Source organism: Marmota marmota, unplaced genomic scaffold, assembly GCF_001458135.2.
Source record: "Marmota marmota marmota unplaced genomic scaffold, marMar, whole genome shotgun sequence".
Lineage (NCBI taxonomy): Eukaryota > Metazoa > Chordata > Mammalia > Rodentia > Sciuridae > Marmota > Marmota marmota.
Genome location: NW_026000211.1, coordinates 103,858 through 127,980, shown reverse-complemented (window position 1 = coordinate 127,980; position 24,123 = coordinate 103,858). Strand labels below are relative to the sequence as shown.

The following is a 24,123-nucleotide window of genomic DNA, read 5'->3' as shown; positions in this document are numbered from 1 at the left end:
TGGACCAGTGAAGCATCAGGCCTCCTGGAATTAGTGTTAATTCAGAGACAGTGTCTAGCAATTTCCAAAATATCTGATTACTTCCCTTTCCTCAGTGTATATTCACCCTAGTGAATAGCCATAGGTCCCATGTGGAAAGATTGGGAAAAAGTTAAACTATCGATTTTTGGTGGTACTGCAGGGTTCTCTCTCAAAGGGACCCAGCCTCATATTGGAGGAGTTCCGGGTCTATAAACTGGCTTAAAATGGGAAATAATTTAGAGGCCATAAATGTCTTAGTGATTTAAGTTACACTTTTATTTGACCTAGAACTCTTCCACTTACACAAATCACATAAGAATATAGCAGGTAACCCAGCTATGGTGCCAAACTAGGTGCCCTTTAATAGATGAATGGATAAAGAGATACACACACCCACACACCCCCACACACACAATGGAGTATTACTCAGCCATAAAGAATGACTTTACAACATTTTTCTGATAAATAGATGGAACTGGAGATTATCATGTCAAATGAAATAAGCCAATCCCCAGAAAAACCGAAGGTGGAATGTTTTCTTTGATATGTGAAAGCTAACAAACCATAAGGGCAGGGGATAGAAGTTCAGTGGATTTGACAAAGAGGAATAAAGGGGAGGGAGGAGAGAGGAAAAAATCTCCTATGTACATATATGAATACATCACAGTGAATCTCACCATTGGGAACATCCACAAAAAATTTAAAAAAAAATACGATGGGTAAATGGCAAAAAGATCAATAGAAGGAAAGAAGAAGGCAGTGGGAAAAAGGAAAGGTACTAGGGTCAGAATTAGAATAAGATCTAGTATTATTACTTGCTGAGAGCCATAGCCAAGTAAGAATGACGCATGGCATTTTTGGTTGAAAGGTGACACCAGCAAGCCATTGAGATGATAATGATTATGTTAAGATGTGCATTCAATTGGAGATTAGACCCCTGCTGTCCGCCTTGGCCTGCTACTTTGGAGCTCTCTGGGACTCCCGTTGGTTGGGGAAGTGTGGTAGGAGGGAATTCCGGAGGAGGGATTTCCTGTTGGTGTAGTGTGTCCTGGGAGAAGGCCGCGTGCGTGGCATTTGCGGGAGTTTTGGAAATAAAAGTTTGTTCCTGCTTGAGTGGCTCATGATTTTGTGTCCAGCCAGACTGCAGCAATTACTAGAGCACTTAGTTTGGCACTATAGCTTGGTTATCTGCTATACTTTTATGTGATTTGTGTAAGTGGAAGAGTTCTAGGTTGAATAGAAGTGTACATTTCTGATATAATAAGATCTATAATGCTTGTAGGTCAAAATGGATTCTTTTAAAAAATATTTATTTTTTTAGTTATAGGTAGACACAATATCTTTATTTTATTTTCATGAGGTGCTGAGGATCAAACCCAGCACCCTCACACATGCTAGGGGAGCCCTCTACCTCTGAGCCACAACCTCATCCCTGTTAAAATGGATTCTAACTAAAAAGAACAACAACAACAAAAAAAACCCTATAGAAATCATTAACAGATGAGAAAAGGCACAATTTAGAATAAAATACTGGTTCCTAAAGCTATGTACAATTGTTTGCATTCAAGATGTACAGTGGAAAAAGGCTTTTGGATTTATAAAAACATGGAAATTTGAGGAAATATTTTTTAATAAGTTCATGTAGTAGATACTGCCATTTAATTTCACTGTAAAGTTGATAACCCAATTAAAAGCAAATTTGTTAAAAATTTAAGTTAATATAATTGATGAACATAAAGAAATTTATAGGATTAAAAAAATTATTAGGAAGGCCTCTTTCAAAGAATATAAATAAAAATGTGAAGAACTATTTTTTTAAAAAGAATATAGCAGATTGCTAATCTTTTTTTTTTTTTTTTTTTNATTTTCTTAAGATCCCACTGACCTCTAATAATATGTTCAAAAACAGATAGCATTTTAAGAATATCTAATGTAATATTCAGACCATTATCACAGGTCCAATCCATACCAGCTTTTGATTAACATTTTTTTTTTACATTATTCCACAAGTAAAACATACTTAATGTAAGATTATCAACTCCTATAGCAAATAATAAACTAAAACCCCAATAATAATAAGCCAACAGAGAAAAAAGGTAATACACTGAATTCTCTTTTTTCCATATTATTCTACTAAGGAGATATGAGGTAAGGATACCTCAAGAAAATGGGGTAAGGCTGCCCCCATGTTTCCTTTGAAAGAAATTAAAATTCCTAATAAGCTTTACAGATGAAGAAAGGGTAGTTCTACTTAAATACCTTTGGTAACTTCCCTTTAGGTCACACTTCTCAATGAGGACTGGTTGGTTGGTTTTAAATTGGTTCCTAAAATTAAACAGTGAAACACTCAGGGTACAAAGTTTAATTAAAGAGTAATCTCTGATGGGTTGGGAAGCTTGGAGATTATATTCTTTTAAGAATTACTTTTTTTAGCAAGAGACTTCCATATTATTTCTAATTTACTTTTTGAAAACATTTACTAAATGACTAGTACCTAAGGTTTGACTAACATGAACTTCTTGTGTAGGGAGACAACTTCTGCACAAACTCTATTCCTCTGGGAAAAAGGGTAAAAAAAGGTCATGCCAATTTGTACCAAGGCCAGTAGAAAGAATGAGAACAATACCTCTTGTTTGTTTTTATTTATTATATCATATTAAGGTAAGACTGAAACAGACTATTAACAATATTTGAGATTCCACAGAGAACTGCATGCTTTTGCTATTAGAAGACCTTTCTTGAAGTATCTGAACTTTACCTCTTGGGAACGGAAGAAATACAAAAACTTCAAGCATTTTTGTCAGCACATTATCATTCACAACAACCTTCTAAGATCCTTATTTTCCACCCTTTCCTATAAAAAGATAATTCTCATTTACCATAAGTCCATTACCACTGAAGGATTCAATGCTTTAGAGCTTAAAAATGATCAAAACCCACAAATTAGCATTATCAGTAGTCCAAAACTTGATTTAAATATTTGAAAGACAGAGAACACCAAATAAAGTACAGAATATTATTATTTCTATGAAGTAATGACTCACTGACTAAAACCACCTGAGACTGAAAATTTCTATAATCAGTTTCTACTGGTTTAATGCCTTCATTATTAATGCTCCTTATAGTATTACAGGTTTTATAAATAAACAACACATTTTCAGCATTCCTTAGCAATCACTTGCAAAAACTGCAATATACACCTGCTTATTATACTAACATACAATACATAAGCATTTTGTCATACTATCATCTCTTAACAGAATACAAAAAGCTATACGGGACAGAACACCACAGAAATTTTGAACATCCCCTTTCCCCAGATGTTAGCAGTAGCTTTTTTTTTTTTTTTTTTAAAGAGGATGAAAAATCAGAAATTTTGCATCCAGTGTTTGACTTCAATCTTCTACCTTATCGTCTTCTGGTACCACCATATCCTAGAATGAGAAGAGTAAAATTTTGATTAGTTAAAAAAATATATATTAAAATTGCCTACAAAATTATAAGAGTAATACATGTTTATTGTTAGCCGATGAATAAGAGAGACATGAAGGAAGGAATGAAAGAGTTGCCTAGTGGAATAGGACCATGCAGGATAGTGTGGCATTTCCCACAGCCCCTCTCCCCATTTTCAAGCCTAATGAATTCACACACGCTTGCTGAGAATAACTTTTGGTTAGAAAACCAAAGAAGATGCATTCTGTGGCAGGTCAACATAGGACAGTTAACACTCAAAGTCTAAGCCAAAAAGGCAGAGAGGTCAACAATGCATGAGCCATGCTCTGGTATCCCTTATAACTCCAAGTTCAGTGATAAGTAGAAGAAATGGGCGGGGCATAATTTCAAAGTTCAGTTTTACTTAGACATCTGCTTCCCTACTACACCCTTACCTACCATACTAACAGGCTACAATTGACAAGTTTTCCCATTGTGTCCAGATGGGAAAGTCTCTTAATTTTTTTTCAGGTTGTTCGGTAATATTTCATGATTTTCTTCATATTAGTATGTCCCATGTATGTCTAGTGAATAGCTATGATTTTTTTTCCCAGTTTTGTTTCCCATGAGAATGAGCCTTCTTCTATCATGATGTCTATTCTAGCCATATTTTTATATTTTTTCCCAATCACTAACCCACTTTTTCTCACCAAAAGTATCGCAATTTTTTTTTCTTTAATAAAAACTGGGTGTCATTATGTTGCCAAGGCTGGCCTTGAACTCCTTGGCCCAAGTAATCCTCCTACTTCAGCCTCCCAAGTAGATGGGATTACAGTCATGTGCCACTGTGCCTGCCTAGAAATCACCACCTTAACATCTAACACTACAAGTTGGTTTTGTTTTGAACATGTACAGATATTATAATCATACTGCATATATTCTTTTATGTCTGGATTCTTTATCCTTGGTAGATCTATCCACATTATTGCATACCACTGCTTACTTGTTTTCACTGTTTCTCAATATTCCAAGGAATAAATACCTCAATTTATCCACCCATTTTACTGCTAACAGATAAATGGGTTGCTTCCAGTTGGAGGCTATTATGAATAGGAACGCTATGAACATTCTTGTGTTTATCTGTCAGTGTACAAGTATATGCATTTCTGTTGCTAAATACAGGGTTTTTTTTTTTTGTTTTTTGTTTTTTTTTTTTTGGCCCTCCCTGTCTGTGGGTTCCACATTTTCATATTGAAAATACTTTTAAAAAGAATTTGGGATGTAACTCAGACCTAACATGTGCAAGGCTCTGGATTCAATCCCTGCTGACACGCAAAAATGTATTTTTTGGAAAAAGAATTATATTTGTATTAAAGATATATAGACTTTATTCCTGTTATTATTCCCTAAAAAATAAAATACAACAACTATTGACATAGCATTTACATTATACTAGGTATTATAAGTTATCTAGATATAATTTAGATTATTTGAGAGGATACCTTTATGTTACATACAAATACTACATCAGCTTTATATAAGGGACTGGACCAGGCTAGGGATGTGGCTCAATGGTAGTTAGCTTGCCTAGTGTGTGCCTGTTTTCAATCCATAGCACCTACAGATTTTGATATCACTGGGGGAGGGAGGTCCTGGAACCATCCCTTACAATATGGAAGCACAACCATATCTGAGAGTGAAACTGCTAGGTCCTAGGTATGCTTAGGTTCAACTATAGTAGGTAACACCTCTTTTCAAAGTGACTGTATCAATTTATATTCAAACCAGCACTATAAGAATTTCATTCTCAAATTTTTAAAAATGCTTAAATATATATTTCCTATCAATTTCAAGAATTAATAATTGTTCAACAGCTGAGGAATCTGTAGAAAAAGACAAATCTAATCCACAGCAATTGACAACTGCCTCATTATCCACCACCTCTCATGTTCCGCTGACTAGTTGGATGTTTAATTCCAAATAGTTACTACTTGGTTTTTGCTTTTTACAAAATATACTTTCTACCCTTTGAAGTAAACATATCATATTGTGGGAGACCAACCTCACACATGACTGAGTTAACTCCCTTGCCGGGTGATGTGGCATCAGGCACCCATGCTGCTAGACTGCCACTCTTCTAGGGTTCCAGTGACTGTGTCTTCCTACAGCCCCATAGGTGGAGCTATGCTCACCTGTTCCTTTGTAATATTACCCCTTGCCCTGTTTAGGATAGAATGTTCCATGGAAGTGCCTTTGTGTGTTCCTTGTCTCATTGTGCCTTTGGGTGTGGCCTACCCAGATGTCAATCTGCTGACAGTGGACATCATGAAGACAGACTCAGCCCCCTGAAACCTGACCCCTTGCCTCATTTGAATAGCTTCTCCTCAATAAAAGGGGTCAGTGCGTGCTTTCTCTTTCTGCAGACCCTTAAGGTCAGAGGAGCCATCACAGGGACCCCAAAGAAAAGATACTTGTATAGTTATTTTAACTTGTAGAGTTATTTTGCGCAGCCCAGTTAGCCCAGTTCAACTGGAGTAACCCCTGAGCTTTTTAATCGCAAGAACGGAAACCCAGCATCATATTATGGACAATTATCAAAAGTATGACTCAATATGTTTTTTGAAGCTGAGCACTGTGGTGCACACCTGTTATCTCAGCACCCAGGAGGTTTAAGGCAGGAAGATGGCCCAAGCTCAGGAGTTTGAAACCAGCCCAAGCAAGAGTACATAGCATAAATCTCTGTCAATTATGTTATTAATGTTTTTGGTGGGTATACCACATAATATCATGATTGCTAAATATAGTCATCATCTTAAGTCCCTAAACTACTACTATACTTTCCTGCTACATGATAGGAACATCTATATTTCTGCTCTTACCCGTTGCCGTTCTGGTTTTCGTTTCTGAGTTTGAACATGCTGAGTAGCTCCCTGGGCCTCCATGAAGTGGTGAGTAAGCACGACTATTCCAGGTGCTAGAGTACGGAGGGTAAGATGGGTAGTACCATGAGTTTGAAAAGGGTGTTGCTGCTCTTTAAAGACATAAAAATAGGTTAGGCATCCTTCTTGGAACTACAATTTTTAATAACCTTCCTGTTCCTAAATCATCAGAAGAAAATATTTCTATCAAATGATTTTTCCTGAATGTTCTGGCACATGAGTGTTAACATGAAATAAATCACTTTATATTTCTGTCATTGTTATGGTCATTGCCATGAAGAAACAAAAAAGAAATAAATGTTCTTTCTTTCTCAATTTATACTCAGGTAAAATCTAAACTTAAAACTACCATTAATAAAGCACTGCAGAATCTAGCCCCTGGCTTTTTCAGCCTTGAGTCTCCTTCTCCTACCTAAGCAGTCTGTTCCTTCCCCAAATATTATGCTCTTTTCTGCCTTCTCATTTACTCAGATGTCAAGAAACAGTCTTTTCTATCTTGTGATATATATAAAGATAACATGAAAAAAACAATGAAGGAAAATAACATACAATATTGATCAAAACATATATAGTAAACTTCACCAAAGAATCTGATTTAATAGGGTCATATCACCATAATTTATTTTCCTTAACAGAGCCTAATGCAGTCAAATTAAAAGCAAATCAAAGAAGCCTCAAAGGAAAAGTTAAACTAAAGGAAAATGAGATCAAAGCAATACCTACCTATTGCTGCCAAACAAATATCCTAATATTCCTCCAGTTCCCAGGCCAGTCCAGAATCCTGGTCCTGAATTTTCATATCCTTGTGGTCCTGCAAAAGCATTCCCCAAATCAGAAGCTGTATCATGGCCAGTATTGTGTGGTCCTTAAAATAAGAACAATTTACTAAATTCTGTATCGTCACTTAAATGTAACATAGCCTAAAAAAACTAACATGACATTTCAAGTATTCCATCTGTACTGTACTACTATACTTAGGCCTCAATTTAGAAACAAGTTGTATTCAAAAAGGCTATTTGTAAAAATATTGCTTTATAACCAAGGAACACATTTTCAATAGACAAGAGAAAGAGGATTGGGGTGCGGTGATGCACACCTGTAATCACAGTGGCTCAGGAGGCTGAGACAGGAGGATCGAGTTCAAAGCCAGCCTCAGCAATGGTGAGGCACTAAGCAACTCAGTAAGACTCTGTCTCTACAAAACAGGGCTAGGAATGTGGCTCAGTGGCCGAGTGCCTCTGAGTTCAATCTCTAGTACCCCCTCACCCCACAAAAAGAAGAGAGTAAGAGGGATGTATTTGGGGGCTTAAAGGAGGGTCTTCTTGTAGAATTACGTCTGCCTGGCTCCAGATAAGTTACTAGAAGATGATCCCATTTTTCTAAGTTATTTCCCTTCTGTACTGAGAATGTCTCTTAAGAGGTCCAGGTGAGAGACACATCTGAGTCTGTAATGTAGGAAACCAGCTAGTTATTTATTTGTACCAGTTGGGAAGTAAGATCTTTAAGAGGTCAAAAAAGTATCTTCTGCTCAGACAAAGCTTTTTAAAAATCAGCGTATAATAAACATATAGGAAAGCATGCTAATCTTCTGTGTACATATGGCACAATAAATTGTACATATGTATACATCCACATAACCACCCTCAATAAACCAATTCTGACACCCTACAAGGCTCTTTGACAATTCCCAATAGATACCATCTATATCTGACTTCTGCACCATGTTTTAATTTTATCTATTCCTGAACTTTTTCAAACGGGATCTCATAAGGATGTATAATATTTGCTTGTGTTTGACATATAATTATAAGAGTCAACCCTACTGATGCATAGATCAGTAATTTTTTATCTCATACAGTATGACCCTGTGTGAAAAACTCAGTCTACCCCACTCTAATTTCTATTTCCTGGTTTTAGCTGTTGTGAATAAAAATGCTATCAACATTCTTGTGCATTTGTTTGTGTACATATGCCTTTACTTTTCTTAATGAAGTTAATGAGGAATAGAAATTATGGTAATTGGATAGGTATATGTTTAATTTTAGTAGATACTGACAGATTTCCAAACTGTTTTACCATTCTGACTCCTAAAAACAAAAGTTTGAAAGTTTCATCCCATAGTGGTGACATGCACCTACTTGGGAGGCTGAGGCAGGAAGATCACAAGTTCAAAGCCATTCTGGATAATACCTTCCAAGTAGCTGAGATTATAGATGTATACCACTGAGCCTGTCTGCAACTTTAGCAAGACTGTGTCACAAAATAAAGTTTTAAAAGGATGAGGATGTAGTTCACTGGTAGAACACTTGCCTAGCATGCTCCAGGCCCTGGCTCAGTACTAAAAATGACAGGAAAGGAGAAAAAAAAAGGATGAAAGGTCCAGTCACTCTCTCTCTTTACCAATTCTTAGTACTCCTTTTAAGACTTGCCATTATGGCAGTTAATTGGTAGTTAAAAATCATCTCACTGTGGTTTTATCATGCATTTCCCTATAGACTAATCACACTGAGCATATGCATGTTATATTGGCCATTTGAAATATCCTCTTTTATTAAACAGTAGTTCAAGTCCTCTGTCAATTTTGAAAATGGGGTTGTTTTTTCCCAGATTTGTGGAAGTTCTTCAAATATAAGTATTTTTATTTTTTTGTAGTTGTAGATGGACAGCATGCCTTTATTTGTTTCATTTTTATGTTATGCTAAGGATCAAACCCAGTGCCTCACACAAGCTAGGCAAGCACTCTGCCATTGAGATACCACCTTAACCTGAAGAGATATAAATTTAATAGGGATGAAGCCTCTAGTGGACAAGTTCCTAAAAGATGGAATCAGTTGGCTTTGCCAAATACCCTGCAAGACCCCACCCTGCCTGTTCACATAAGAAATTTAAAAATAAAACTGATGAATTCTAATTTTGGCAAGATCTGAGATCTAAAAATAACATTGTTTCAGATATTCATCCTATAGTAACTAATCCATACACCTTACTAATGGCAATGCCAGGTAACTATGGCTAGTTCAAAGTACCAAATTTAAGAGATGAGTTCTTTTCCATACCTCTGATAAGGATTTCATTCATATATTGTAGACATAAGTCTTTTGTTGGAAATGTTTTACAAACACTCTCTCCCCATGTGTGGCTTGCTGCCTTTTTACTCTCTTCATAGTGGTTTTTTTTTTTTTTTTTTTTTTTGGGGGGGTGGGGGGTGTACCAGGGATTGAACTCAGGTGCACTCAAACACTGAGCCACATCCCCAGCCAATTTTTGTATTTTATTAGAGACAGGGTCTCATTGAGTTGCTTAGTGCCTCACCATTGCTGAAGCTTGCTCTGAACTCTGAATCATCCTGTCTCAGCCTCCTGAGCTGCTGAGATTACAGGCGTGTGCAACCATACCTGGCTCACAGTGTTTTTTAATGAACCAGTGTTCTCAATTTAAATAAGACTTATTCATCCATCTTTACTTTTATGGCTAGTACTTTTTGTGTTCTGTTTAAGAATTCTTTGCCTATCCTAACATCATGGAAAAATTCTTCTGTTTTATTCTGGTAACTTATTTTACCTTTTATGTTGAGATCTATAATACTTAATGAATTTATTTTTTTGTGTATATTATGAGATAGGAGTCATTGTAAATGTCCATTGTCAAAGCTGATTAAATTTAACCAGGCATCCTTAAAATAATATTCACAATATAATCTTATAGAGAAATAGAACAGAGGCAGTTAAAGCAGTTGAAAGTGAAAAAATGAGAAGACAAATCTACTTTGCTTTCCCAATATGACCATTTTCTGTTTCAGTAACAAGCAAACGATTCACTACTTCAGATCCCCTCTATTTACTGCCCTCAGAGAGGGAAACATACCTGTGAACTCTGACTTAAAGCCTGGGGGAGAGGGTCCTGCTGAGTTGGTGAACCGCTGGTAATGCTGGGAATATGGAGGATACTCAGAATATGGTGGTGGAGAATACTGACCATCACTAAGGAACAACTTATAAATTACAAAGGCAATAGTAAGCAGCACGGCAATGGTAACCAATCCACCAACGCCACAGGAATCTGCAGAGTACAACTTATAATAATAATCAGAGAAAGAGAAGCCAGGGTGTTTTCCAGACTCTTTCAATTTTTGCAGACCAATTTCTGTATAATCTAAGTGATACTCCAAGCCACAGGAACCTCTTAGTACATACTGGTCTTCAGAGGACTCATAGCCCTCACAGCTCACCACAGTTTTTCCAAATTTGTATGCAACATCTAAATCAGTTTTACATTCCCACTGTGAAAAGAAAACAGAAATAAGTTACTACCACCAAAAGATTCCTTTTCATTTAATATATACTATTTGGCCTATACTAATGTATCATAAAATCTACAAAATGAAGCAAAGGAATAACCAACAAAAGAAATTCAGGACAATTTCTTTGGTGGAGAAAAACCAAACTGGGCGCTTCAAAAAGATATTAGTGCTCTACCTCTTAAGCTGGGTAGTGGGCATATAAGTGTTCTACCTTACCATCATTGTTTATGTTTTTCATAGTACTGGGGACTGAAACCCAGGACCTCACCCATGCTAGGCAAGCATTCTATCACACCCTAGTCCCAATCTTTATTCCTTTCATGTAAGTTATATAATCATTTCTATTAAATACTATAATTTAGGGCTGGGGTTGTAGCTCAGCAGTAGAACACTCGCCTAGGAACACTCCCAGCAACACATAAAAATAAATAAATAAAATAAAGACAATATTTTTTTAAATGCCATAAATAAATAAATGCTATAATTTATAAAATTCAAACAAATTTCAAAATGTTAACTTTTGCCATTGTTGTTTAAGATACTTTTTTTTAAACAGAGATTTTAAAGATATTAAGGCTCAAAACTCAGCATCATATATGAAGATCTGATAGCCACATATAGCATTTGGATATGTTTTACTACTTTCTGAGAAACAAAACTTTCTACACAAATTTTATAAAATCAAGGACTAACTTTTCCAGGGTCCAATCCTATGTAATTCTGATAGGTTAAAAAAAAAAAAAATATATATATATATATATATATACACACACACACACACATATATACGGAAAAATGCAAAAACCATCCAAGTTAGCCTCAAAAATTTCCACCTTAAAAATATAAGCTTCAGTTTAAATTTCTATATTTTGTGCTACATAGATAACACATTTCTTTAACAATATTTAAAGATACAAGCTAAAGTAGATTAATCAGTTCTATTGCCTTTGCTAAATTTTGTACAAGTTATATTTCTCTCTCAAAGTTCAGAAACACTATTTTATTTTTTTAATAACAGCTTGATTTGGGGCTGGGGTTGTGGCACAGAAGAAAAGTGCTCCCCTAGCATGCGTGACTTGAGGCTCTGGGTTCAATCCTCAGCACCAAAAAACTAAATAAAGGTATTGTGTCCACCTACAACTAAAGAATAAATGTTTTTTTTTTTTTTAAACAGCTTTAGAAACAATTTACCTACCATCCAATTCACACATTTCACTGGTTTTAAGTATATTCACATAGTTAAACAATTATAACCAAAACTAACTTTAAAGTATTTTCATCATCCTCAAAGAAATCTCAAACCCATTAGTAACACTGCCCATTTTCCCTCAAACCTTTCTACCCTATTACCAATACTTTTTGTGTTTATATTGATTTCTTTACTGAGGACATTTCATATAAATGGAATCATACTATGTGGGTCGTTGTGACTGGCTTCTTTCACTTAGTATTAACATTTTTAAAGTTCATTCATTTTGAGCATGTATTAGTACTTGCTAAAAATTCTGAAAAATAGTCCTCTGTATGGATATACCACATCATATTAGTGATGAAAGCATCAAAAATGGACATTTGGATTATTTCTAGACTTTTTAGTTATTTAACTGACATTGCTGTAAACATTTATGTAAAGCTTTTATGGGGAAATACCTTTTTTTAATATTTATTTTTTAGTTGTAGGTGGATACAATACCTTTATTTCAGTTTTATGTGGTGCTGAGGATTGAACCCAGGACCTCACATGTGCTAGGCACTCTACTACTGAGCTACAACCCCAGCCTGGGAAATATGTTTTCAATTCTCTTGAATATATACATAGAAAGAGAATGACTAGGGCATGTGATAATTCTATTTTAAGAAAATTCCAGATAGTTTTTCAAAGCAGGTGCACTGTTTTACATGCCCAAGAGCAATGTATGAGGGTCTTCTCACCAACACTTGTATCTGTCTTTTTCATTCTAGCCTTCACACTTCTTATTGAATATGAAGTGGTATCTTTTTTTTTTCCCTCCCATGGTACTGGGGATTGAACCCAGGGCCTTGTGCATGCAAGGCAAGCACTCTACCAACTGAGCCACATCCCCAGTCCCAAGTGGTATCTTATTGCAGTTTTGATCAGCATTTCTCTAATGGCTTTTGATGGTAGACATTTCTCATGTGTTTACTGGTCATTTGCATATATCCTTTAAAGAAATATTGTCATCTTGTATTGTGAGAGTTCTTCATATATGCTAGATACAAGTCTCTCATCAGATATGATTTGCAAAGCTTCCTCCCATTCTGCAGGCTGTCTTTTTCACTTTTCTTGATGGTTTCTTTGAAGCCCAGAAGTTTTTAATTTGGATACTATTCAGTTTTTCTTTTTGTTACTATTTTTACTACCCTATTTTATTTTTGAATAATTTTATTTGGAGAAAGATCTATATGTTTTCTGACGTAAGTTAATAAAAAAGCAAAATCTATTTTGGTATTTCATATTAACTGCCATTTCCTTAAAGGTATGTACTTTCTACATTTTGAAAGTAACTTTTAAATACTATATTTAAATTTAAGCTCCTGCTACTAAACACAAGCTAACGTATGATGTGTTCCATGTTTCTTTGCTGGTGCTATTCCTTTCTCTCTCTCTCCATCTCTAAAAATTTTATTTCCTAACAGCATATATACTCCCCCCACTAAGTTTTCCTCAAAGACTGCAGCCAGACACAACTTCACACTCTGTTGGTATGTGTATATAATTTAGTATATTATCTTTTCTACTAAAAAGAGAATTTCTTTATTCTATCCTACTCATTTTATATACAACACATTTAATACATAAAAGTAATTTAGAAGTGTAATGCCTGCTTTAATCTGAACATTCCATGATATGATGTATCAATACTGGAAAAATATGTTGTGAAATAAATATCACCCAGCAAACATGAACTTTCTTCCTGAATTCATTAGCCATGTATAAGGCTTTATCAAATAAGAATATTATTGTATTGGAAGGGGAAATCAACACAAGATTCTTATCTAGAAACTAGTCATGTTAATCCTTTTTGTAAACATGCAGAAAACAAAATAGAAATATATAAGTAGTGATTTAAAGTGAATTCATTTAATAAAATCTATTCCATCTTTAAAACATACTAGTTTTAGAACTTAGCTCTACCCTATGTACAAAATACCAACATCCCAAAGGCAATAACTAAACAAACCTCCTAATGCTTCTGTTCACAAGAAACTATCTTCGGTTCTAAAGCAGTTTTAAAATAAGTATTTGAAGCCAGTGGTGGTGGCGCACACATGTAATCCCAGCAGCGCAGAAGGCTGAGATGGGAGGACTGAGTTCAAAGGCAGCCTCAGTAAAAAGTGAGGTGCTAAACTCAATGAGACCCTGCCTCTAAATAAAATATAAAAAATAGGACAGGGGATGTGGCTCAGTGGTCGAGTGTCCCTTGAGTTCAATCCCCAGTACCTCCCAAAATAAATAAATGTTTGAAGAACAACAAGGACACATGTACCCTACCTAGTATTTTAAATTTATTACTCCTGATCACCTTAATTTTATTTCTTAAGGGTAGGTTCATAATCTTTGAGAAATGATAGGAAAATGACAACCAGAGGTATATATGAAGTAAAATGTTAGAAGGAAGTCACTTACAAAAATTACAATGAACATTATTTCCAAGCTTTAAAATCAGTTCATTTTTTGAAGAATGTTTGTTCCAGAGGAATAATAAATGATTTATTTATATATTTTACAATGACCTGAAATTTTCCATACGTGCTTCCTCAAAATATTAATATCCCAATAAACAGTTCATTGAATAAAAATTTCATTTTAACTGCCATTGATTTTGCGGCTATTACCTGTACATCATAACCATCCCAGCCTTTGTTCTGACACTGTATGACTTTTGGGGTATAAGAATCACAACCAGCTGTGCCTCCAACACATTTCAACTGTGGGATTGGATCCAGTCTACGGGAGGTGGTATAGCGGTCATAGTGGAGGGTAAGAGCTTTTACATCTCGCAACAACATTCTGTCTGAAATAATAAGAACACAGATGAACACAGAATAAATATCTTGTCAACCATAGAAATTGATTCATCCTAATGAAACTTCTGCCATAGGGAACTGTTCCAAAGTAAAAGTGCCTTTTGAGAATGACTAAAGAGAGGATGAAGCAGTTTTTTTTTTTTCCAATATATTGTTTAGTTGTCAATGGACCTTTATTTTATTTATTTATATGCAGTGCTGAGAATCAAACCCAGTGCCTCACACATGCTAAGCAAGTGCCCTACCAATGAGCCATAGCTCCAGCCTCATGAAGCAGTTTCTTAAAGCCATCCTAATAACATTCAGGCCTTACACTCAAAATTCAAGGTAGCCACATCTTTCAGATCTCCCTTCAAACCAGAAAGATACTTATGTAAGTTTTACCAAACTTTTGCTAACTCATAAGAACATCTTAGGAAGTGGGTTCCTGAAAGAAACAGGGTTTTAGAAAGAAAGAACACAGAAATAAGTATGACAAACTCAGGGATATAACTCAAGAAAAGATCTCACTCTGAAGGATATAAGATGTCACACTCAAAGAAACCAATAAATACCTAGGCCTGAAAATAAAGGACATAGAGGCACACAAACAGTAAATTGTAGAATAATAAAGACCTAAAAATTACCAAAAGTGAGAAAAACAGGACACACACACACACACACACACACACATCAAAAGCTTCAGATAGTATCCCAACAGGATTGACAAAGAAAATGGAGAACTGTTTCCTTTCAAAATTATAAAGGAAAGAGTTTGGTTGAGTATAAAATTTTAGGTTGTCATAGAAGCCAATAAATAGAATACGGTTTCAGGCTTCTGAAAAGTTTCAAAATATTACCTTACTGATATATTCATTTTCAGTAAAATACTTAAAAATTATTCATCAGCAAATGAAATGAAGAAAAAGACATGAAAACCAGAGGAGTAAAGAAAAAATAACAGTATACAAAAAGACAAAAGAAATTCCCAGAAGAATGATGAATGAAGATCCCAGATGACAGCCATATATCAGTCAGAGACCACACTGAAAGAGCACTGCTCAAAAGAAAGACACAAGAGCCGCCAGCATTAAGATGCCTGCTGCTAACATACCATCTCTTTGGTTCATCTGGACAGAATGTCCAGGGGAACCTGACTTTGAATTTTATCTGTTATTTGGCTTGTCTCAATCTTCAGATGATGAAATTCCTCTTCTTTCTTCCAGTACCTGGGATAAGCTGAGGACATAAATGTCATCAAAGAGAAAGCAGCATTCTAGGTTTATCTATTGATGAATACTACAGACAGATCATGCTAAGCTTAGAAGTTAGAGCAATCTACTCCTCATCTGGCCATATTTCTACAAATGTTTACGACCTGATCCAGCAGAGCCCTAAGCATAGTTAGGTGACCTAACTATAGCGAGCACTATGTTACCCATGATTTTCCTCAATGACTTCCCCAGAAAGGACTCTTTAAGTCTCAAGAAATCTAAAACCAGAGACCTTCTTTATACTTCTAGGAAAAGAGATAGTCAGGTTTTCAAAACCTGTATAGCTTTACCACATGCATGAAAAACTAGAGTGAGGAAATTATTCATTCAAATAATCATGGTAGTGGTTACCTTTGAGAAGATATGCTTAGAAAGGAGCATGCAAAATGCTTCTCTTCTTTCTCTTAACTGGATGGAGATACACTGATATTCATTTTATTATTATTTTTAAAACTATGTATGTCTTTATGTATTCATCTATAATTATGCTTCACCAATTATTTAAATGTAAAATATCCTTTTTTTTTGGTACCAGGGGTGCTTAATCACTAGCCACATCCCCAGCCCTTTTATTTTTTATTTTGAGACACAGTCTTGCTAAGTTGCTGAAGCTGGCTTTGAATTTGCAATCCTCTTGCCTCAGCCTACTAAGCAAGCCACTGGGTTCACAGGTGTGCACCACTGCTCCCAGCTTGAATCGTGAATCCTACTCTTCCTCCAACATTTCTGTGATAACCAATATTAACAGCTTAATAAGTACCTTTCTTTATTCTTTTTATTCCTCACTCAAACAGATACAAATACAGGGACTATTTTGATTCTTGTCACTTTATTTTCATAAAAACTGAATATGGAATGGATATCACTCTAAAAGTTTTTACTTAATCATATATCATGGACATTCTTTTATGTTAACAGATACAAATCTCACTTATATTTTACCTAAAATGAACTTATTGAATTCCACTAAGATTGATAGACCACATTCACCCATTAAGAGATTTATAGGCTAAGATTTATAGGCCACATTGTCTCACCAAAATATAATAAAACTAAGTTGGACATGTTAGAACATGACTGTAATCCTAGCAACATGGGAAGCTGAGGCAAGAGGACTGACTGCAAGTTCAAAGTCAGTCTTGGCAACTTAGCCAGATCTTGCCTCAAATATAAAAATCAAAAAGGGCTGGATGTGCCTCAGTGGTAGAGTCTCCTGGATTCAAAAGGAAGGAAGGAAGGTAGGGAAGGAGGGAAATGAAGGAAGGAAAGAAGGAAGAAGGACGAAAGGAGGATGGAAGGGAGGGAGGAAGGAAGGAAAACTACTAGCCAGGCACAGTGGTGCACACTTGGAATCCTAGCTCCTTGGGAGGCCGAGGTAGGAGGATTACCAAGTTTGAGGCCAGCCTGGACAACTCAGAAAGAACCTGCCTCAAAATTTAAAATATTGAAAAGGGTGAGGATGTAGGTTATTGGTAGACGTCTTGCCTAGCATACATGAAGTGTGACTTAATATATTAAGATGTTGGTATCAACCTTGAGATTTATTGGATTCAATTCCCAGCAGTACAAAAAAAAATGTTTTTTAATCTCTCTTTCCCACCTTTTTATACACACACACTCACACACACACACAAACACACCTGCAAATACATATACACTTAAAACTAGAAAGAAAATCATATATTAAGTTATTTATATATATTAAGATAATATAAGGCTTCAAATAATTTAATTGGAAAATAAAAAATAGCCTTTCCATCAGATTGACATCAAAACAAATTTAGAATTGGGCTTGCAAATTCAAATGCCAGCCAAATGGTTAAAATACATGAAAGGTCTGACTAAAGTTGGTTGAATGAAATATGCAGGAAGTAGTAGGGCTGTAGTAAATGGAGAATTCAAATCCCGTCTAAAGGCATTCAGGTTTCAAAAATGTTAATTCAATTCAGTTCAACTAAATAAACCTATATGCATTAGGTTTTAATATGAAAAGGTTTTTTTAAAAAAAAAAATCTATGGGGCACAAAGGAATATTTACTACCTAGATGTTTTTACTTTTTTTGTTTTGTTTTTAATGGTAGTAGGAATAGAATTCAGAGGTGCTCTACCACTGAGCTACATCACCTTATTTATTTATAATAATAAATTTATTATTATTATTATTATTATTGAAACAGGGTCTCACTAAATTGTTTCAGCTGGCCTTGAATTTGTAATCTTCCTGCCTCAGCCTTCGAAGCTGCTGGGGTTACAGGCATGTGCCACCACACCTCGCTGTTGGTACTGTTTTTAAGTTGGACATAATGAATTAATTATTCATGCTAAGAAAATTGAAAACAAAATGGGCTTAGAGGAGTACAGCTCAGTAGTAGAATTGCTACTTAGCGTGCACAAGGGTCTGGGTTTACATTCTCAGTACCAAAGAAAAAAGGAAAGAAAAATCTTAGAACACATAAGTTAAAATAAAATGAGAAGACAAAAATCTTAGAATTTTAAAAAACCAAAAAAAAAAATAATAATAATAAAACAAGAAAATCATTCTTTATAAAGTAAGTTAGCAAAAACCATTATGCAAAGAACTAGAAACATTTCTTAGACATAAAAGTGAAAGGAATAAATGGAAAATTGTATGATATATACACAAGTAGGAATATCACATAGAAACTACCGATGTTCTCCACATTAATCTGTATAATCAATGAAATCCTGATCAAAATACCAACAGAATACTTCGTTGAATCATAATAGATCCTAAAATTTAAATGAAAATATAAATGTAGAAAACTGCTAATATTTGAAGGAAATAGTAACAAAGGAAGAAAATTTAGGCTATATGTAGCAAAACAGTTAATTCTATAGTAAATAATATAGCACTGGCATGGAATTAGAAAAATAGATCAATGAAATGGAATCAATTACTGAGATACATAATCATAGTACAGGAAAATTCTGTATATGACTAAGGTGACATTTTGATTCAGAGAAAGGGCTGGGGATGTAGCTCAGTGGTAGAGGGCTTGACTTGCATGTGCAAGGTCCTGGGTTCAATTCCTAGTACCCCCAAAACAAACAAAATAATCAATTCAGAGAATAAAAAGAACAAATTTGTGAGTAAGTAGTATTAGGACAATAGACTATTCACAGGCAAAGGCAGTTAAATCCTATCTTACACTATGTACCAAATTAATCTTTGCCTGGCACAGTGGCACACACCTGTAATCTCAGCAGCTTTCAGTGACTCAGGAGGCTGAGACAAGAGGATAGCGAGTTCAAAGCCAGCCTCAGCAAAAGCAAGGTACTAAGCAACTCGGTGAGACCCTGTCTCTAAATACAATACAAAATAGGGCTAGGGATATGGCTCAGTAGTCAAGTGCCCGAGTTCAATCCCTGGTACTCCTCCTCCTCCTCCTCCTCCTCCTCACCATCATCATCTTTCATCATCATCATCATCATCTTTAATGATCAAAAACTTCCCAAAGAATACTGAGCTAAACAGTCATCACCAACTTACTATTTGACTTTGGTCAAGGCACTATCTGTGTAGAAGTTTTGTCATGCATAAAATTATAATGTTGGGGCCTGGCATGTTGGGGGCTGGGGATATAGCTCAGTTGGTAGAGTGCTTGCCTTAGATCCAACAAGGCCCTGGGTTCAATCCCCAGCACCACCACCACCAACAACAAGAAATTAAGATGTTGGTATCAACCTTGAGATTTATTGTGAAGCTTAGATATAATTTGCCTAAATTACCTGGCAGAGTACTTGATGCACAACAGGTGATCAAGTATGAAAAATATTACTATCTCCTTGCTACCCCTTTTAGTCTGTTTTCCAGAGTAGCCCATATGAGCCTTTAAAAATTTAAGTCATAAAATCCTTTACTTCACCTTTCTCTCTAGATTTCTGATCATATGTCGTTATTGGTGACTTCTTCCCTAACCCAGTTATATTTTTAAGTCCCGAATTCTGCCTGCATACCCTATCATTCTTCAGTTTTATCACTGTAAGTATGCCATGTGATTTACACGCTTATTTGTTTATTCTTACTTCTCAATAGATGTAAATTCCTTAAGGGTAAGCTACTCTGTTTTGTTCACAGCTATATTCAGATCTAGAGGAGTGACTTAAATAGAAGACTAATTTCAAAAAGAATTTTGAAGATTCTTAGGTAATCTTTTTAGGATGGTGCCATTTTATCAGACATACGATTGCTCTATGTTAGCTAAAGACCAAGTAAATGCATCCAAAGTCAAACAAAAAATAAATTAGCCAGTTGCTTTATTAGGATATGATAAGCAGTATACCAATATAGTACCTTCATAAAACAGTTCCTCAAAGTAAACCATGTGAATTAGAAATGAGTTTACTCTGCAAAATAGTTTGGTACTTTTGTTCCAGAACAATAGTCTTATAGTGTAGGTGTCTATACCTACACTTCTCTTTGTGGGCCACCAGGAAGTGGTTCACCATTAATTTAAAAGTGATTATTTTTCTTTTTACAGTTACCCTTTTATACTTCCTTTTTTTTTTTTTTAAAGAGAGTTCAACTAATCAGATGTCTCATTCCAGGTTTTAAATTATAATTCTAATTAAGTCTCTCATTTTTATACAACTTTCTAAGAATATATAAGGAAAACATACAGACATTTAAATCTAACTTGACTTTTTATTTATTGGAAATAAAACATCCACATCAAACGGGTGGGGAAGTATAAGCTTGCAAACAGAACCTTCTCTCTCCTTTCAGCATGCAGAAAGAAAACAAGATCTTACAAAAATAAAACTGTTGCTTAAATTAGAATATGTAGGGAAGTCCAATCATCAAATCACAAATGCAATGTTGCTATGCTTTACACCTGTATTCACCAAAAATATCATTTTTGACTAAGCCACTTTAAAAATTTTAATAACAAAATGATATAAAAAGGCCCCTTGCCAGGCTGAAGCTGTAGCTCAGTGGTAAAAATGCTTCCCTTACATGTGTGAGGCACTGGGTTCAATCCTCAGCACCACATAAGAATAAAGATACTGTGTGTGTTTATCTACAGCTAAATAAATATATTTTTTAAAAAGGCCCCTTCTCTATGTACCATCGCTGAAAAAATACATAAAAATGTTTTAAAAATCCTTGTATAAAAGCTGATGTAACAACGAATTTCACTGCACTGGCTAGAATATCAAGCGGAGTTCTGCTCACAGAAACAGTACAGTCTATGATTCTGTTGCCAAGTGTGTGGTTCTGTCCACTGTGACTCAGGCACTGCTGGTGGCATGACGACTATGAACTATAGCAACAGGCAGCCATGACAACCGTTTGTGACGACGACATCAGACAGCCTTGAATACAAAGCAAGTCGCGCAGATGAGTGTGGAACTCGCCAATCACTCACTGGTTAGAGTGGTGGTCCGAGAAGGTGGCCAAAATTTGGTGTGCACAGAAGGAAAAAAAGGGGAAAAGGGAAGATTCGTCCCGTCCCGCCCTCTCCCCAACAGTCCCCACTTGGAAGAGCAAAGAAGACAGCGGGGTATAAAATGACCAACAGAGAGCAAAGAAATGAGGAATTACGGCAAAATGCTTTAGGAGCGACGAAGTGAAACGGCTGCCCGCAGTGCCTCAGGGCCCCAGCCGAAGACGGCAGGAAAGAGCTAGTGAGGTGCCTAAGGACCCCAACAGCACTCACCAGGGTCGTTCCAGCCCAGGGCAGGGCCCGCGATCAGTAGAAGAAGGAAGAGGCTCAGGAGCTGGCAGCGCCCGCCCGCTCCCGGCCCCGGGGCCACTGCCATAGCGCTCGGTGAAGATGGCGCGCAGTGGCCAGCCACCCGTGGGCCCGCAGGGGGCTGCGGAGATTTGCGCGTCGCTACGCAGCAACTCCTGGCCTTCAGCAACAGGGAAGGTCTAACCGCAGAGCCGCAGCCGCAGCGCAGGTCCCGGCGTCTGTCTGTTTTACGTCATTACCGCTGCGACGCGTAGGAGGCCGTGAGTGGCCGCCACCGGCCCCGCCCCTGGGGCTCTTCGCGATTGAGGGCAGGGAAGGGGCGAGGCGCAGCACCATGGGCGTGGCCTAGCGCTCCGTGCCGCAGCCTCAAATACATGGGCTGGTGACAGGGCCCATTACTGCTGTCTGGCACCCGGGTCTGGAAGACTCAATGCAAAGATGCTGCCGTTCCAGAGGTTAAAACCATTGGGACACGAAACCAAAGAAGTCTAGTCATTTTATATACGTATTTCCAAAACCTCAATAACCTTCCTGAGAGAAGTTTTATTTAGCTTTATGTAGTCAGCACGTAGCCTAGCTCTTGGCACGTGAATGATGTTCTATTACTGTTTGCTAAATACCCACAATTTCAGAGCTTAGAATCCTTATATTTATTTTCTTGTGCAGGGAAGATGTTAGAATATACAAAGAAGAGGAGAAAATATTGCCTGAATAAAGAACCACCTAGAGAAAACACTCTTTTGAGTTTTGAGGTCTGACAGACCTGGATTTAATTCAGTAAACAAATGTTGAATGTCTAACATACAACCTGGCACTGTTTGGGCACAGAAGGAACAGACAAGGTCCCTGTACTTCGAGAGCTTACATTGAAAGTAGCTTAAGACAAACAACATGCAAATTAAACAACAAAATAGCAGGTGATGATAAGTGTGTTGATAAAAATATATTATGGTAATACAATAGAAAATGGGAGACAAATTCTGAGAGGGCTTTGCTGTGGAAGTGATTTTGAAGCTTGAGACTTATTGAATGAGAAAGAACTAGCCATACTAAAATCAGGGAACTAGCTTTCATGACCTTGAGAACAGTGGATGAAAATTCCCTGGCTTTGTGTTTTAAGGAACAGTCATTCATTAACTCAACCAATAACCATATATATTGAGCACTTACCAACACCTAACAGAACCTACCTAGGTGATATGTTAAACACTGGGAACATAACAGTGAATAAAACAAAATTTGGGAGATGGGAGAGGCAAACAAGGTCAGCATAACTGAAACAAAGTTATTGGACAAGTGGAATAAGAGGAGGAAAAAACAGCAGGGGCTTAGAGTAGGACCCTGCAGGATTAGAACACTGCAAAGATTATAGAGAATTCTGTTCTCAATGTGTTAAGTTTGAATTAGACATCTAGGTAAACATATCAAATAGATGTTGGATATACAAATTCAAAGTTCAAAGCTAAGGTATTGATGAACCCAGTCTAATTCCATTTTAAGATTGGGAGCCATCTCGTCACAAAGTCATGAAAAGTTAATTTCCGTTTTATTATAAATTACCTCGATTTCTAAACTTGTTTGGAATTCCTGCCCTTGCCTTGAACTCACCCATGCCTGGCTTTCCCTGACCAAATAACAACCCTCTCTAAAACCTTAGTGGCACCTCATAAATCCTGGCTCTCCCTGACCAGATAACAACCATCTTTAAAACCTCAGTAGTGCCTCATAAATTCTGTTGTTGGGATCTAAATTTACTCCCTACCTTGAAATGTTAAGCTATGTAGATCATTAACCTAGTATCTACCTTTGTATTATGCTTGTGAAAATCCTGTTATCTGTAAGTTCTCAAGACATGCCCCTTTGCAACTTTTTGTGCTATAAAACTATGCTCCTAGAGAGCTGGGAACTGTTATCTAGCCCAGGGTTTTCAAGAGAGACAGTCCTGACCAGTGTACACAATTATAAGCTTGCTTTAATTTGATTTAAATTGGAGTCGGTGGTCTTTTCTTTGCGTCATGGTTTAACATCATCTTTGGCAGTTAGGTTATAAAAATGAAGATGATATTTAATGCCATGGGAAGAGAGATGTACCATAGGAAGTTAATTTAGATATGGCAAAGAAGGAGGCTCAGGATCAAACTATGGGAATATTAATGTTTGAACCTTCAGTAAAAGATCCTATAAAAAAAATCTGAAATGTGACCTCTGGTAAAGAAGGAAAAAACAATAGGAGAGTAGTGATATAGGAGTTGAGAGAAAGAGGGTATAGCCAATAGTGGCTGTTGCTGAAAGAGAAAAGTCATATTTTGATTTTGTAGTGTAAACATTACTACCTTAAAAAGAAAATTTGTTATTTGAGATTTCACCATGTGCCATGTATGCTTCTAGATAATGATGAACAAACTATGGAA

General features: G+C 36.3%; 1 protein-coding gene across 2 annotated transcripts; it reads right to left on the bottom strand.

The window, feature by feature from the left end:
• Positions 1–3,374: 3,374 nt before the first annotated feature.
• Saraf (store-operated calcium entry associated regulatory factor) lies at positions 3,375–21,979 on the bottom strand. 2 transcript variants are annotated; one of them, XM_015486019.2, is made up of 6 exons: positions 21,677–21,979; positions 14,551–14,729; positions 10,257–10,671; positions 7,116–7,257; positions 6,333–6,484; positions 3,375–3,455 (listed from the first exon to the last, which is right to left on the bottom strand). In XM_015486019.2, exons 1-6 carry the CDS (start codon positions 21,777–21,779, stop codon positions 3,430–3,432), a joined length of 1,017 nt encoding a protein of 338 aa, XP_015341505.1. In that variant the 5' UTR covers positions 21,780–21,979; the 3' UTR covers positions 3,375–3,429. The 2 variants fall into 2 exon arrangements, with proteins under 2 accessions (XP_015341505.1, XP_015341506.1); XM_015486020.2 differs by having other exon boundaries at positions 7,116–7,203; positions 21,677–21,978.
• Positions 21,980–24,123: the final 2,144 nt, after the last annotated feature.

Coding starts and splice junctions, on each gene's coding strand:
- Saraf (XM_015486019.2), bottom strand. CDS start 21,779: ATGGCAGTGGCCCCGGGGCCGGGAGCGGGCGGGCGCTGCCAGCTCCTG. Junction 10,672..14,550: donor GGGATGGTTATGATGTACAG/GTAATAGCCGCA, acceptor TTCTTTTCACAG/TGGGAATGTAAAACTGATTT. Junction 6,485..7,115: donor TATTTGTTTGGCAGCAATAG/GTAGGTATTGCT, acceptor ATGTCTTTAAAG/AGCAGCAACACCCTTTTCAA.